Source organism: Bos mutus, chromosome X, assembly GCF_027580195.1.
Source record: "Bos mutus isolate GX-2022 chromosome X, NWIPB_WYAK_1.1, whole genome shotgun sequence".
In the NCBI taxonomy this organism is placed as follows: Eukaryota; Metazoa; Chordata; class Mammalia; order Artiodactyla; family Bovidae; genus Bos; species Bos mutus.
The window spans coordinates 109,779,154-109,795,916 of NC_091646.1; the positions used below are offsets into that span (position 1 = coordinate 109,779,154).

Below are 16,763 nucleotides of genomic sequence, written 5' to 3' on the forward strand. Positions count from 1 at the left end.
AGAGAGAGGGGTGCTAAGCTAGGTACTAATATCCTTGAGGAATATTGAGAGCCATGACCTGTACGTCTGTAGGCAGCTGGAAAAGGGAAGGGTAGTTGGTGGTTGGTACAGTATGGTGGTTGTGGGGTTTTCGGGAGAAAGGAAGGTCAATGGTCTGGAGACAACAATGCAAAGACAGACGTTTCCTACTCCTGCAGTGCAGATGGAAGAAACTACAGTTGCACCCCTGGGTCGGGAAGATGCCCTGGAGGAGGGCATAGCAACGCACTCCACTATTCTGGCCTGGAGAATCCCATGGACAGAGGAGCCTGGTGGGCTACAGTCCACAGGGTCACAAAGAGTTGGACACGACTGTAGCAACTTGGCACACCCTCTTTCTTGTATGAGCCCAAGGAAAAAAAACAATGACTGCTTTACAGTACTAGAGATGAAGCAGGGTCCTTGTGTCAAGTGGTAGATCATGAAAGAGCAAAAGGATGTGAAAGGGTCATTCAGAGAATTGATTGAGACACTGGGAGTGTGGCTAATGATTTCTCTGTAACTTTGCATATCCTGTTCCCTTTTCCTGGCATTCTCTTCCTTACCGTATGTACATGGAAGCCTTTTCTTCAGTCTTTTACCACTCAGCTCATGCCTCACTACTTTCCCAAAATTGCTCCAGCAAAGATCACCAGGGATCAGCATGTTGCCAAACCCAGTGGAAATAGTTGTATTTATTGCACTCTGTAGAGAAGTGTGTTCCCAGCAGTTTTCTGTGATGATGGGAATGTTCTATCTCTTCCCTGTCCAGTATGGTAGCCACTAACCATGTGTGGTTATCAAGCACTTGAATGTGACTAGTGCTACTGAGGAATCAGTTCTAATTTTACTTCATCTTTATCCATTTAAATGGAAATTGCCACATGTGGCTTGTTACAGTCTTTAATCTTGTCTTCAGTCCTGTCTTCTCATGGATCTTCTTTCTCCTGACAGAAGACCATCTTCTGTGTATTGGTGTTCTTCAGGCTCTGTCCTGGTGCTTTAATCTCATTCTGTGTACTCTTCCTTGTTGATCTTACCCATACCCCAAGCTCTGTTTGCAGGCCATCTCCCTCTCCTGAGCTCTAGACCTGGGGTACCCTGTAGGCATTCAGTGTCAGCATGCCCCCAGCCTGAGCTCTCCTCCCCCCTAAATCGATTCCTCTGTTGTTGAACTCATTGACCTAGAGGGTCACCCTAGAAACCTCCTCCATGTCCAACAAATCGCCAAGTCATCCGTCTCTGCAGTGGCACCCAACCTGGTCTTCAGTCTTATCCTTCTCCTGCCCATCATCCACACTTCTGCCAGAGCAGTCAAGCTAGCTGAAACCGAAATCTGAGCTTGCATTTGCCTGTTTCAAACCTCTCAGTGGCTTCTTCTTGTGTAAAGGATAAAGGCCAAGTTCCTGGGCACAGCAGACAAGGCTCTTCATGACCTGAGCCCTCTTGCCTGTCTCTCCAGTTTCATTTCTTGGCACATGTCCCCCTCCCACTTGATGCTCCAGCAACACAGACCTGCTTGGGATTCCATGCAAACAGCATGCTGTTCCATGTCTCCACACCTTTTCCCAGGTTGTACTCGCTGCCTGGAATGTTCTTTCCTTCATTTAAGCTCCTGTCCTCATCTCCTCCTTGTTCTTCAAAACTCACCCCAACTGTTATCTTCTCCAGCTCCTTTACCTCAGGGTGCCCATTACTTAGTGGTGCTGACCTTATTGGGCTTGCCAGGTGGCACTAGTGGTAAAAAGAACTCACCTGTTGATGCAAGAGACGCAGGTTCGATCCCTAGGTTGGGAAGATCCCTTGGAGGAGGAAATGCAACCCACTCCGGTATTCTTGCCTGCAAAATTCCATGGACAGAGGAGCCTGGGGCTGCAAAGAGTCAGACATGACTGAGCATGCACACACAAGGCATAACTTATCATGCTGTCTCATTGCTCATAGGCCTACCTGTGCCTCCGTATCCCCACTGCCTAGCATGGAGTCTGCCCAACATGTACCCAGTCCATGTTGAATGAATGGATAACATGTAAAAGTGAATGAGTTGAATGCAGTGGGAAGAAGATTGGTGAATAGGATGCCGCCTTGCCCTGTCTCATCTCCTTGGTGTAAGGCCTTCCCATCTGGGATTAGAGGATTAGAGAACAGACCCTTGGGAGAGGCCTCTGGGGGTCTGTCATGGCTGCTGGTGCACATTGACATCTCTCCCAGCGCTCATAAAGCTTCCTTCTGGCAGAAATCGATTTCAGAAAAAGCTATTATCTCGGTTTCCCCCTACCTTTAGAGCTGAAATGCTTCTATCCTCCTGGGATAGAAGATGCTAGCAGCAAATGTCACATTTATTTTTTCTTAAAAGTTTAAAAAAAAGTTTTATGTGTTTAATTTTTCTGAAAGTGCTTAAGTTTCTATTTTCCCTTAAAAGAAAACTGGTTTTTCACTGAGATTTTCCCAGGGGCCACATCCAGGTATATAAAAAAGGAATGATGTGTGTTTGTATACAATTTGCATGTATCTGTGTAGACTGGGTCATCTGTTCTCACGGTGCTCTCTCTTTTTCTTCTTTTTTAAAGAAATTGAATATTTGATCACCTTTGCAGTGAAAAAATCCATCAGCAGTGAAAAGGCAGAGGAAACCACAGTCAAAGTCCCCCTTTATAGAAAAAGCTCACCTCTTTACAAGATTCCTTGTCTTCCAGTCTTTTATGAGATTTTGGATGGCTGTGGTTGCCATGATAAAAATAGCAGCTGCCATCTGTGTGCCAGCCTAGCTGCTGTGTTTACTTTTTTATATTTCTTACTCCACTCAGCAGCCCCGAGAGACAGACGTTACTACAGGAAACAGGCTTAGAGGGGTGGTGCAATTTGCTCACGGTCACCACTCTAGGCCATGACAGAGGCAGGACTCACACCCAAGGCTGTCTGACCGTAAGGCCTTTGTTTTAAACCACTAAGCCACCTTTCCCATCATTGACATACTGTTTGGTTCTGTCACTTACACTTGGCATCGCGAGCTGGGGACTTTTCTGCACAGGGATACAGTTTGGTTGTCATTTGAGTGGCAGTGACTATTGCATAGTATTGAGGCACCAGAATTTACTTCTCTCCCCCATTGGTTTGTTTCCAGTGTCCCAGTGCAGTACATAGTGCAAGTGTAAACATCGTTGTGTAAATAAAGGCTGTTTGCTGGGTGTTGGAGGTATTCGACAGCAGTCCACAAAGTAACATTGTTGAGCCAAAAGGCTTAGACTTTATAGGTGCTCCAGAAAGTCTGTACCACCCTTTTCTGCAGCAGCGATGGTTTTTTGAGTGCTTACTGTATATCTGGTGCTGGAGGTGAAGTGGTGATTCAGAAACTGCCCGCCCCTCAGAGACCTGATAGTCTGACTTGAGATGGATTTTGTTCAGTCATTCAGTCGCGTCCAACTCTTTGTGACCCCATGGACTGCAGCACACCAGGCTTCCTGTTCTTCATCATTTCGGAGCTTGCTCAAACTCCTGTCCACTGAATCAGTAATGCCATCCAATCATCATCTGCAGTCATCCCCTTCTTCTGCCTTCAATCTTTCCCAGCATCAGGGTCTTTTCCAGTGAGTCGGCTCTTCCCATCGGGTGGCCAAAGTATTGGAGTTTCAGTATCAGTCCTTCCAATAAATATTCAAGATTGATTTCCTTTAGGACTGACTGGTTTGATCTCCTTGCAGTCCAAGGGACTCTCAAGAGTCTTCTCCAGCACCACAGTTCAAAAGCATCTATTCTTCGGTTGTCAGCCTTTAGAGATGGATGATGCAACACAGAATGAATGGTATTCAAGTCGGGGTTTGAACTAGAGGCAGTAAGAGCACTGAGACACGTGACCCCCTGGCAGTATCTGAGTGCTCCTCCCCCCCACCCCTTACCATAGGGTGGGACAGGGGACAGGGCCTTTAGGGGAGGACAGGGGAGGGTTGCTGAAGCGTGGCTGAGGATACTTCCCTGTCTGGTCCTTCCTGTCCCCCCTTCCCCCCAGCCACCACTCACGGGGTTGTCACTACTGCCCAGATGCCACCAAGGGGAGCCAAGCAGAGGCTGGAGGGAAGGGATACCTGGGAAAACCTGCTCAGCGGGGTTCTAAGCACCTGTGGATCCTCCAGGTTCCCTCTTCCCTTTCATGTCCTCAACAGCCAGGATGAAAACACAGGGCTGAGTTCCCACTCATTCAGTAGACAGGAAAACGCACCCAGTGTAAGTGCATTCCAAGGGCTGTGCTAGATGCTAGGAACTCAGAAAGGATCCCACTCGGTCCTCAACTCTGAGGCCCTCATCTAGATGGGTAGACAAAGAGCTGGGACAGTGTGGTGTGGTGGAGGGCTGGAGAGGCGGCAGTGAGGGCATTGAGTCCCTTGGCATGTCTGAGAGCCCAGTACTCTGCTGTTGACATTGGCTGTGGTGCTGCCTGTCTCTTGGCCTCAGTTTGTCCATCTATAAAGTGGACAGATGACTCCGACACTCGCAAAGGGCTTTCTGCCTCAGGTGTGCAGTGATCCTGTACCTTGTTCACGGAGCAAGCCTGAGCTTCTTCCCCAGAAGACCCAGCAGGCTTCTGTCGCCCTGTCTCCGCTCCTCCCCCTCCCCACGGTGGTGTTCTGCCTCTGGTCTTCTTCCTTGCTCTGTCTATTTAGGCTCCTGTGACTTTAGTTACCGTCCTGTGCTCATGACACCTGTGGCTGGATGCTCCATCCTATCCTTTTCACTGAGATTGCAGTTCATATCATGATGAAAATAATCAGCGTTTGTTAAATCCCAGATATGGCACTCCAATCATGGCTTAAATGATCTGTGAAGTAGGCCACAGCACCCTCTTTTGTAGATGAGTGAAATTGAGTTTGAGATACAGCGGCTGGCCCACGACCCTGAGGTCGCTAAGCAACCAGAGCCAGGATTTGAGAACCCATGTCTGCCCAGCTCCAGTGCCCACAGTGCCACCCCCGTCATGCTGTATTTCCCAGAGTGCATACAGCCCAAGAGACACTTTCACTGGGGTATTTCATGGATGCCTCAACTCGAACATGTCTAAAATTGGCCTCATTTCTCCACCTTGTCTACAAAATCTGCCTTTTCTTCTTCTCCATCACAGCAAGTGGCACCATCAACCCAGTGATGCCCAGCTAGAAGCCAGGGCCACTGTTGTTATGTTCAAAGCTATCCACCCTGCTCCGTCTTTGGGCTCCGGAAGCTCTCTCTCTCTCGGTTGTCCCGTCTATCCTAGCCCATCCCTTACACCGAGGCCAGGGTCGTCTTTTTCAAGCACACGTATGATCAACCTCACTTTCCTGCTTCAGACACTCTCTTCTGCTTTCTGTGGCTCTGCAGCAGAGCTTGAAGCTGGCCACCCCTGGGCTGAAAGCCGTCCAAGAAGACATGTTTTGTTTGGTCCGTTGAGCATTCTTAAAACATTTTGAATTATTTGCCAACATTTAAAAATCAGGAAATTCCGTATGAAAGTGCCCCACTTCTAGCTTTTCATGCAAAAGTGAAAACACAGTCAGCTCTGGGCCCAGGTCTCCGTAGGGCAGGGACTGGGTGGTGCTGAGTGGGGACTGCCCTCTTCAGAAAGGGTCTGGCCTTTCCAGTTGGCTGGTCTCCAGTATCCCTGATGGCTCATTGTCCCCAGTCACTCCCGTGCTCCCAGTTAATTGCCTGCCTGAGGCTTCAGGCATTTAGTGTCATGACCCTGCAGCACAAAATGAAGCCCAAAGCCCTCAGCACGGCTCCTAAGGTCCTATGTGGCCCAGCTGGAAGCAGCCTAACCCTCCGAACCTCTGAGGCCTATTCCTGCTCACTGCCCCATCACACTGGCCTCTGTAGTCTCAGTGCTTCCCCATAGTTCTGTGAATTGGCTCACTCCCAGAAATGTCTTGGAGAAGGCAATGGCAACCCACTCCAGTACTCTTGCCTGGAAAATCCCATGGACGGAGGAGCCTGGTGGGCTGCAGTCCATGGGGTTGCTAAGAGTCGGACACGACTGAGTGACTTCACTTTCATGCATTGGAGAAGGCAATGGCAACCCACTCCAGTGTTCTTGCCTGGAGAATCCCAGGGACGGGGGAGCCTGGTGGGCTGCTGTCTATGGGGTTGCACAGACTTGGACACGACTGAAGCGACTTAGCAGCAGCAGCAGAAATGTCTGCTTTCCTAGACCCCTCTTTTAGTACCATTTGTCCTGTAGGACTCAGCTCTGTGCCCCCTCTGCCAAGCTGAGTTCCATCCCCCCATTATACGTGGCACAGACCCGGGTCATCACTCCAGCTTCTCACAGTTGCCTAGCTTGTCTGCCGCCTCCACCAGATCATGAGTCTGAGGCAGCAGGGAGCCCACCTCCTTTATGTTCCTATCACCAATGCTTGGCACAGGGCTTGGAATATAATAGGTGTCTAATAATTGGTGAATAAGTGGATGGATCTGTGAAAGACTGACTTGGGAAAATACTCCTCCTCCTATTGCTGCCTACTTGCTTGAGATGAGCATTCCATGTTTCTTTCATTGCGGAGCACCCCCATTATAGGATGCCTGCACCCAGAACATTCTATGAGCCATTCCCTACTCTGAAAGGTCTAGCATATACCCAAGCCTACTGGGATGGGAGTTCTGAGTGATGGTAGAGGACAAATACATAATTTTTGCTGTTCCAGTGGGAGAGCAGGAAATGGCATGATAATTGAATATGGCATGATAACTGGATATGGCACATTCTTAAGAGGTGGCAGGAATACACAGAAGAACTGTACAAAAAAGATCTTCATGACCAAGATAATCACAATGGTGTGATCACTGACCTAGAGCCAGACATCCTGAAATGTGAAGTCAAGTGGGCCTTAGAAAGTATCACTATGAACAAAGCTAGTGGAGGTGATGGAATTCCAGTTAAGCTATTTCAAATCCTGAAAGATGATACGGCTGTATATTGTCACCCTGCTTATTGAACTTATATGCAGAGTACGTCATGAGAAATGCTGGGCTGGAAGAAGCACAAGCTGGATGGAATCAAGATTGCTGGGAGAAATATCAATAACCTCAGATATGCAGATGACACCACCCTTATGGCAGAAAGTGAAGAGGAACTAAAAAGCCTCTTGATGAAAGTGAAAGTGGAGAGTGAAAAAGTTGGCTTAAAGCTCAACATTCAGAAAACGAAGATCATGGCATCTGGTCCCATCACTTCATGGGAAATAGATGGGGAAACAGTGTCAGACTTTATTTTTGGGGGCTCCAAAATCACTGCAGATGGTGACGGCAGCCATGAAATTAAAAGACGCTTACTCCTTGGAAGGAAAGTTATGACCAACCTAGATAGCATATTCAAAAGCAGAGACATTACTTTGCCAACAAAGGTCCGTCTAGTCAAGGCTATGGTTTTTCCTGTGGTCATGTATGGATGTGAAAGTTGGACTGTGAGGAAGGCTGAGCACCGAAGAATTGATGCTTTTGAACTGTGGTGTTGGGAGAAGGCTCTTGAGAGTCCCTTGGACTGCAAGGAGATCCAACCAGTCCATTCTGAAGGAGATCAGCCCTGGGATTTCTTTGGAAGGAATGATGCTAAAGCTGAAACTCCAGTACTTTGGCCACCTCATGTGAAGAGTTCACTCATTGGAAAAGACTCTGATGGTGGGAGGGATTGGGGGCAGGAGGAGAAGGGGACGACAGAGGATGAGATGGCTGGATGGCATCACTGACTTGATGGACGTGAGTCTGAGTGAACTCCGGGAGTTGGTGATGGACAGGGAGGCCTGGCGTGCTGCGATTCATGGGGTCGCAAAGAGTCGGACATGACTGAGCGACTGAGCTGAACTGAACTGAACTGAATGATAATAACAACAATGCAATAATAACAGTACCTGACACATACTGAACACTTTCATTGCACCAGATTCCATACTGAGAGCTCTTAACATATTCTTTCCTTTACTCCTCACAACTACTCTCGGAAGTAGCCCCATTTTACAGACAAGTAAAGTGAGGAACACGGAGTTTAAAGAACATATCCTGGGTCAAGCAGGCAGTAAGTGGTAGCATCCAGGTTTGAAACCAAATCTGTGTGACATCAAAGTTAGCATGCTCAGCCACCATGCCACACTTCCTCAATGATGCTTCTCTTTAGAAACATGAGGGACTGATTAGAATAAAGGTGAAAATGAAGGCTGTGCAATTATGTATACAGTAAAATTCCAATCAGTAATCAGAAGAAGAAAGAAAAGAAACTCTCAAGGCAAAAAGAACAAAGGAGACACACCAGATTCTAGCAGTGGTCGCATTCAGCTAGTAGAGTGTTGGGGGTGTATTCTTTTCCTCCATCCCATTTCTACCTTTTTAACATTTTCGACATTTCCTTTAGTGAGCATGTGCAGTTGTCCCTCAGTATCTGAGGGGAACTGGTTCCAGGACCCCTGCAGATACGAAAATGCAAGGATGCTCAAGCACCTCACATAAAATGGTGTAACACACTTGGCTGTCTGCATCTGCAGTTGTGGAACCTGCAAGATCAACCAACCATGGACCAGTCCAGTTGGTGGAACCTGGGGATGTGGAATCTGTAGATACAAAGGGCCAACTTTGTTACTATTATAACAGAAGTTAAAAAAAAATCCTCTCTAGAATGGCCCCAGCATTACGTGGCAGAACAGAGGTTGGGAAGAGGTGATAAGAGTCACCCAGCTAATCAGTGGGGCTGTCTATTGAGCAGCTGTCGCAGGCAGCGGAAGTGGGTAAAACAGCAGATGGCGGCTATGGCCTCAGCACCTGCACCCTCGGGGGGTGAGGGAGAAGGGTCCCCACCCCTGCTGTCTCACCATGTCCCCTTTTCTCCAGGTGCTTACACCCCGGAGCCCCTCAGCAGTTTCCGGTGGGCCCTTCTCTCAACTGGCCTCATGTTCTTCTACCACTTCAGCATCTTGCAGATCCTGGGCCTGGTAAGCTTGGTTCTATCCCATTCTATCCCTTCTGTTTGGAGTTCTTCATAAATCTTGATAATCCTGGTTGGCGCTGGTATATCGTTTTGTTTTGAAAATACAAGATGCCAAAGGCCACACTGTCAGATTGTTGTGTCTGGGTTGCTGATTTACAATCCACAGCTTTGGCCTCTCCAAAGAGCTTTCTGAATCCTTCAGTAATGACTTTCTTTCATCCCTGGAGAGGCAAGGAGGCCCTTCACTCATGGCCACTTGGGTCGGAAATAGTGAGCTGCACTGGACAGTGGTTTGCTGTGGCCTGTGTGGGAGGCAGGGCCCTGACCCTGGCCTTGGGGGAGGCTTCTGACCTTGGGTCCATTCTAGGCCTACCATCAGGCCCAAAGCTGCGTGGCCAGTGGAAGTGTGGTGTCGGCTGACCCCCGTAGCCTTCTGGGATGTTCAGACCTACCTGGAGTGTGGCTGATAGCTGGACTCAGTAGTTGAGTTATCCAGAGCCCAGGATTGCTCGGTGCCCGGGTGGTGTATCTATTGGTGGCAAAGTGAGTAGCAGTAGGCTGGGGCTTGGGTAGGGAGACCCAAGTTCATGTTCTGGTTCTGCCACTGCTCTGGGTGAGTCACGTTATCCTTCAGGGCAGCGTGTTCTCCACCCATCTGTGAAATGGGCACAAACCCTCCACCTCTCTTGAGAGGTGGTGAAGACTTGTTTTTAAGGAGAATGGGCTTGAAGGACTTTGGAAGGCAGCTGTCGTGGCCGTCCTCGGGGCAGGAGTGGCATATCCGGTTTTGTGTGCGAGCAGCATTAAATGTACCGTTGGCCGTGTGGAGCCTTGCGGGGCCTGGCTGGACTAGGGCACGCAACCGATGTCACCAGTGCCTTGGTCGAAGCAGTCATCTTCTCTTCCCCACCCTGGTGTGTCGCTCTGTTCCGGTTGGCCTGGGGGTAGTTTGAGCTCCTTGCCAGTAGCACGGTTACTTCCTGTGCTCTCAGAAGCAGTATGACCATCACGCCCTTACCTTCACACCTGTCTCCACTGTGACTCCTCGATTCCACAGGAGTCAGTGTCTCCATGTCACCACACATACCATGCTCAGTCTCACCTCCAGACCTCACTCAGGCTATGCCTCCTACATGGAAGGCTTTGTTCACTCCATTCCTCATCATTACTTCCATCCATTCTTCATGAGTTCATTCAAAATGGTATGACTTCCCTCATCAGATCTTATCTGAGGACTCTGCCGCCCCCGTTCTGTACACACCTCAGATCTTATGGTGGACAAAAGCCAGTGAGCACCGTATGGTTTGAGGTCAGCTGTGGTAGACCGATCATCCCAATTTGATTGGTTCCTAGTTATGCAGAGGCAGGGACCATGTAGTTGATGGCTCTCTTATCCCACAATACCTGTCTGGGTCTAGGCACGTAGTAAATACTTAGGAACGTCAACGGACTCTGGGCCCAACCCAAAGGCAAGACCAGCTTTTCCCCTGGATGGCCTCCTCCATCACCTCCAAAGGGCTCTAGCCATGACCCAAACTTAGGGAAGAAAGATCCCACTATGAACAGGTGGGGATTTGTCAATCCCTCCTTGTCTAGTCCCCCTTAGGTAGACACGGCTGAACTGGCAGAAGCCAGAGAAAGCCTCAGGATGGTGAACGCTCACTCTACCTCCCTTGTCCCTGCAGGTCACCGAAGTGAATTTGAACAACATGCTGTGTCCGGCCATCTCAGACCCATTCTACGGCCCCTGGTACCGCATCTGGGCCTCGGGACACCAGACTCTCATGACCATGACCCACGGGAAGCTGGTCATCCTGTTCTCATACATGGCTGGGCCCTTGTGTAAATATCTGCTGGATTTGCTCCGGCTTCCAGCCAAGAAAATAGACTGAAGGTGCTTGTGTTTTTTTGTTTGTTTGTTTGTTTGTTTGGTTTGGTTTGGGGTTTTGTTTTGTTTTTTTCTCCCCTTGAGGAAACAAGTCCTGACTTGACTTGGAGGACACCCAGTTCTTGGTGAAATCATGGGAGAGGGCAGTAGCTCGTTCAGTGTATTTCTTTTTCCCTCTTCTCTGCCCCTTTCTTCCAACATGTTTCCTTCCCCACCTCTTCCCCCAGGATGGCTCCTGGAGCCTGGGGTGTAGTGCTGAGGGCTCTCTCTCCCTGTTCCTTGTGGCCTTATGTGGTGAGACAGTAGTCAGTGGCTTTCACTCTGCTTGTTGGTGCTTTAACAACAGCTGGTTGAGGAGAAAGGGAACAACAAGCAGTAGTTCTTTTGGTATCAAAGTGATGAGATGCGGTTGTGTTTGATTTCTCCACTGCCAGGGATCTCCAGGCTTGCGCTGGAGTCCCCTTTTGTCTCCAGCACAGCCCCCGCCATAAGGGGACTGAGGCCTTGTTTCTACACCAGCGGCAAGCCAAGAGCCAAGGGGTTTCCCAGCTCATGGCCAAAATAGAACTGGCCAGATTCTTCCCACTGGTGTCCCATGACTCAAAGCAAGCAGCCAACCAGTCACTCCCTCCAGATACTGCCAGAGGAGGGGTTTAGGGGTGCTACCATCTGAGGGGCTAGATTCCACTGAGGCCCATGAGTGCTGTTCCAACAGCAAATCCAAAGGGAACTAGGTCAAAATATCCACAGCTAATACTAGTTTGGGACCTTGGGGAGATTCTACTTGAGAGCTGAGAACTGACCCATATCTGTGTCAGAAGTGAGCGTAGACATTAATCAACAGAAGTGGCAACTTGAGAAAACTGTGATTTGAATCATAGGCTTACTTTTAATGTTGATAACAGATGACATTTTAATTTTGAGTGCCTCTTAAATGCTCTCTCTCTCTTTAAAGGCAGCTTCAGGGAAAGATGAGCTAGAGTTGGGCTTTTTTGGCTTTTGGGGTTTTGTTTCTTTATTTGTTTTGGGATGTTTGACTTCAGAGAATCCTTGCATTAGGACCTGTCTCTGGAGGACACCTGTCTGTCCATTTCGTGGTTTTACAGGATATATGAGCATCCTAGGTTTGGGAGGATACAGGTCCCGCAGCATGGCTTTCCTAGGACTAGATGTCATCACTGCAGCCAGCATCAGAGCTGAATTGTGTGAGGCTCCCCACCCCTACAGCACATGTCTAGATTGAAAGGCAGGTACCAAAAAATCAGGTCCCCTTGGTTGGAGGTTCAAGTGCTCAGAAAGGAAGACCTTTGGCTGCAGGATAGCCGCAGTCATACGTGGACCTCAAGAAGGGAGGTGGTAGCATTTGCTGACTCTTTGTCGGCACTTACTAAGAAGAGATTACTTAATAACAGAAAAGCTAGTTCTGTGACCTTCTCTGATTGCCTCCTCCCCAACCCTGTCTCCCAGTCTAGGCAACCCACTTGCCCTGGGCTCCTTCAGTATTCCAGGTGTTACTGTTTTAGACCTAGATTGAGTTTCAGTGACTCTGCTGCTGCTGCTGCTGCTGCTGCTGCTGCTAAGTCGCTTCAGTCGTGTCTGACTCTGTGCAACCCCATAGATCGAAGCCCACCAGGCTCCCCTGTCCCTGGGATTCTCCAGGCAAGAACACTGGAGTGGGTTGCCATTTCCTTCTCCAATGCATGAAAGTGAAAAGTGAAAGTGAAGTCGCTCAGTCGTGTCTGACCCTTAGCAACCCCATGGACTGCAGCCTACCAGGCTCCTCCATCCATGGGATTTTCCAGGCAAGAGTACTGGAGTGGGGTGCCATTGCCTTCTCCGTTCAGTGACTCACTAGTCATTATTTTAGCAAGTGGACTTACTGGAGGCAGCAGAATGGAAGAGAGTCTCTTCCAGCAGGGTGAGGCCCAGGGAAGTGTCCATGGAAGGGCCCATCTCTTTGCAGAGGGACGCTGGCATTGATGCCATCAGTTCCCAGGGTGTGGGGTTGCAGGAGGGCGGTATGCTCTGGGTTGCCACCAGAAGAGGTACCTCTTGAGTGGCTGGTTTCACCCCGCCTACTGGCTGTGCATGGGCGTGGCCAAGGAGGCCAGGCCTCGGTGCTCCCTTGGCCTATTTACAAAATAAAAGGTTAGAGTGAGGTCATAGGAGGAGCCCCTGGAGGTCTGTCCTGTGCCATGCTGGAATCTCTGCCTCAGCTGGGGGCCAGCAGCCTGGGTGGCACAGATGCTGTGCCACCAAGGGCACAGTGGCAGAGCGCTCTCTTCCTCCCTGTCTCGGGCCTGGTGCAGGGTGCCAGTCAGCTCATGCTTTCCTCACATTGGCCTGCCTCTGAAAGCTCGTCTTTGCCCTGGCTGTGGCTCATTGCCCCTGGCTGGCTGGCACTTCGCTGCTGCTTGGCAGGAAAGAAGAAAGCGTAAGCCATGTGCCTGGCTTGGCCAGGCCGGCAGCAGGTGCACCTGTCCGGGGAAGGGGGGTGCACTGCTTCTGGGGGCCAGGTGGGCTCGGAAACACGGAGGGGAGGGGACAGAGAGCAAGCCCTGTCCACTGGGTCCACAGGGAGCCACGGCCTGTGAGGTGCTGGGGAGCAGCAGGCATCTGAACTGGGCTGTACCTGACTCTTCCCTTGGGCCAGGCCGACGTGGAGAGGTGACCTGGCCCGACCCTCAGTGGCCTGCCTTGGAGGGTGGCCCCCACCACCATGGGGCCAGGCTTTCCTGCGCCTCCCTGGGGCCCTGCTGTCAGTGCCAAGGAGCTTCCCCAGCCAGCCTGGCCAAGTTTCCATATGCCATTTGCCAGTGTGTGGGAGCTCCATGTGTGTCTGGGAGGGTGTTTGTAGAAGTGGACACTTTCTTTTACAACAGCCCTAGCAAGGGAAAATGAGTATTCCCTCCAGCCCCTAGGTAGCCTCAGCTGAGGATCTGGGCCAATGAGAACAGTCTGTTCAGCTGGCCAACTTACGGCATCAGCTCCACATAACAGAGAGCTGGTCCCACCTGCTTGTAGTCCCCACCCCACCCTCCATCCCTTCTATTTGGTTTTGCACACCAAAGATGATTTGGTCTATCTTCTTTCTGGAGGCCCAGTGATGTGTTCCTCTGTCAGCTTGTGAGGAAGTTATAGACTCAGTTTCCCCCACTCAGCCTTCTCTCTCTCGGGACTGACTTCTCAGCATTCTCGGAAGCTGTGGGCAGGGTGGCCATGATGTGGGGGTGGGGAATTCGGGGCCCTTTCCCATCTGGTACCTCAAGCCCAGCTCTCAGATCATCCCTTCGACTGCAGCCTCCCTCAGGGTTTTGCAGTTTGTGGTTGTTGGTACTTCAGCGCACTGTTTTGTGGGGCAGACACAGCTGCACACAGAAAGCAGGTTGTCAGCACAACACTGGTGTTGGGGGGGCTAGTGGAAGACCGTTCACCCCCCCACACACATACCTTGCCCAAAAAGAATTCCTTGGATTTGTAGATGTTGGTCATCTGAAGGGGAGATAGGGAGGTGGGCAAGGGGAGAAGAAGGGCCGGTGTGGCCACTGTAAGACAGGATGCCAGTGCTGGTTTTGGTAAATGGGGAGCAGGCCTCAGGGAGGGCATCGGGAGCAAAGCCCCGGACTATGAGGAGGGGCGTCCTCACTGCACAGGCTGCCCTGCCCTCTGAGGGTGGGGAGGGTCTGTAAGTGGGAATGAGCCTTCCTCTTCTGTGCATACAGTGAGTCCCTTGTGCTCAGGAAAACCTAGTCGCTTATTGTTGCTCTCGTGACATTTTCTACACTGGTTAGCTACTCATGGCAAGAAAAACACAAAACAGAAAAGTCATTTCAAGCCAAACTATTGTTTTGGAAACCTGCTTTCCTTTGGTGTCAGCTTTGTATTACATTTGGAAGAATTCTTCATTTCTGTTGGTGTTATTGTGGTAGACAGAATAAGATAGTTCAACTTGTAATTCTTTCTGCCAGGAAATTGGCGCTGCCTCTGTTGCCGCCCCCACCCCCACCACGGCCCTTCCTCATTCTCAAGGGGAGATTGCTGTGTCCTGGGCAGACCCCCTCCCTGGCGCTTGCCCCCACAGTGACTCCCTTGGAGAACCAGTTTTTGTGAGTCCCCTAACCAGCTGCAAGATGAGTAGATGAGTACTTTCGCCAGGCCGCTTTTTGGGTGCTCTGTGCCCCCGCCAGTTTGCTCACCTCTTGGGACATTTTGTAATGTTTTCTCTGTTTTGTAAAACCCTTTTGATTGTACCAAAATGGTTTCTGCAGTCACCTTTGGAAATAAATGATTATTAATTAATTTGTGTACTTCGCACTCTGAATGTTAGATTGAGGTGTTTCTGTTGTTGATCCCTGAATGAAAAGGAACCCTCACCATGGCACTTACTGTTAAATGTTTCCTTCATTTACTGTTATTAAAAGATTTGTGAGAACCTATGAGTCTTGGCCTTGCTTCCCAGAAGCCTCTCAGAAGGAAGGGCTCCTGCTTTGAAAAGTAGACAGAAGGGGCCATTGGCCATCCAGGCTGTGGAGGACCACCATGGGGCAGTGGGCTTGCTCAGCACAGCTCTGCCCCCAGAGTCACATGGCTCCAGTCATATGGCCTTGAAGCCCCCCCACTGCCTGCTGAGACCCAACAGGCCTTATGCTCTTCACAGGGCTTGTTGGCTGGGGATATCTGCTGGCCTCGAGGGACCCTGGCCTCAAGGGACCCCACGTGCGCTAGAGGACTGAACTACAGGAGGCAGCTCTAAAACCAGATGCGATCAGGCTCCCTCATCCCAAGTTTCTTGGGGGCCAGCTCTGTTCAGCACAGGGCCAAGGCTGACACAAGTCAGACCGTGCCATGTGGAGGTAATCTGCTCCTGGGGAACAGTTGGACCTGGCTTTCTAGGGCTCCCGACTGAACCCCGTAGTGACTATGATTAGCTATGCCCACCTTCACACCAGAGAGACACTGTACTCAGACTTTTGCTGGTGCTGCTGCTTCTACAGGGGACACAGCTAGCCACAGGGGCCTCCAGTGCCAGTGGGCTTCCTTCATTGGCCAGGAGTCAGAAGCCTTGGCCTTCAGAGTGGATGGGCCCTGCCATCCTGGACCACAAAACCACAAGCTTGGGCAAGTCACTCATTTGCTTGCGACCCCAGGTTCTCTGTCAGTAAAACTATAGCTGCACCTGTGTGACACGCAGGGCACTAAGTCCCTCCACATGCCTTCCAGGATGTGATCCCCTCAAAAGCACAGTGAGTGGACTGCTCGTGCTGTCCCTATGGTATAGGCAGACACTGAGAAGACTGGGACTCAGAGCTAACCAATGGAGGAGCTGGCCTAGGAGTTGGTTTTGTGAGGCTCCAGAGCTTAGGTGCTCAGCACCCCGACCCCGGGCTCTGCTGCCCATCTGGGGTGCTGGGATGACTGGGCAGACCCTCAGCAGGGGGTCCAGGTCTGAGAGGAACAGGAGGAGAACCAGGCAGTGCTACAGAAGGTGGACCGCGTGAGTGCTGAGGCAGGGGAGTCAGGCCCATCTTTTCTTCTGCTGCCAGCAGACCTACCTGACCCTGGCGAGCCGCAGAGCAGAGCTGCAAGGCCTACAAGTAAACAAGATGGTGCTGCACAGGGCCAGGCCAGGGCTGGCCCAGGGGCAGAGGCTGCCAGAGGGCGGTGAGAGAAGGTGGTCCTGTGGTCCTTCTGTGTGTCTTCCATTTCAGAAAGATGACAGTCCACAGCAACCTCTCTCATGCATCTGCCGAAGGTCTCTGTTCCAGTCTGTACACTCTACTGCAGGCAACAGTTTGCAGTGGAGATCTGACTGCATCACTTCCCTGGGGCCTTGTAAACACCTAGGCTTCATTTCCTCACCTCCATGTTCCATGAAGATCCATCCATAGCAGACCCTTGTTCCAGCCGTATTGAATTCCC

At 50.5% G+C, this 16,763-nt stretch overlaps 1 protein-coding gene across 10 annotated transcripts in view; it reads left to right on the plus strand.

Moving 5' to 3' along the window:
• Positions 1-14,865, plus strand: part of TMEM164 (transmembrane protein 164) — a 178,481-nt gene extending 163,616 nt beyond the window's left edge. For all 10 annotated transcript variants that reach the window (XM_070365706.1, XM_070365715.1, XM_014481455.2 and 7 more), the window contains 2 exons: positions 8,860-8,960; positions 10,642-14,865. In XM_070365706.1, the coding sequence (XP_070221807.1) occupies positions 8,860-8,960; positions 10,642-10,848 (308 nt within the window). In that variant the 3' untranslated portion in view covers positions 10,849-14,865. The remainder of the gene's footprint in view (positions 1-8,859; positions 8,961-10,641) is intronic.
• The last annotated feature ends 1,898 nt before the right edge of the window (positions 14,866-16,763 follow it).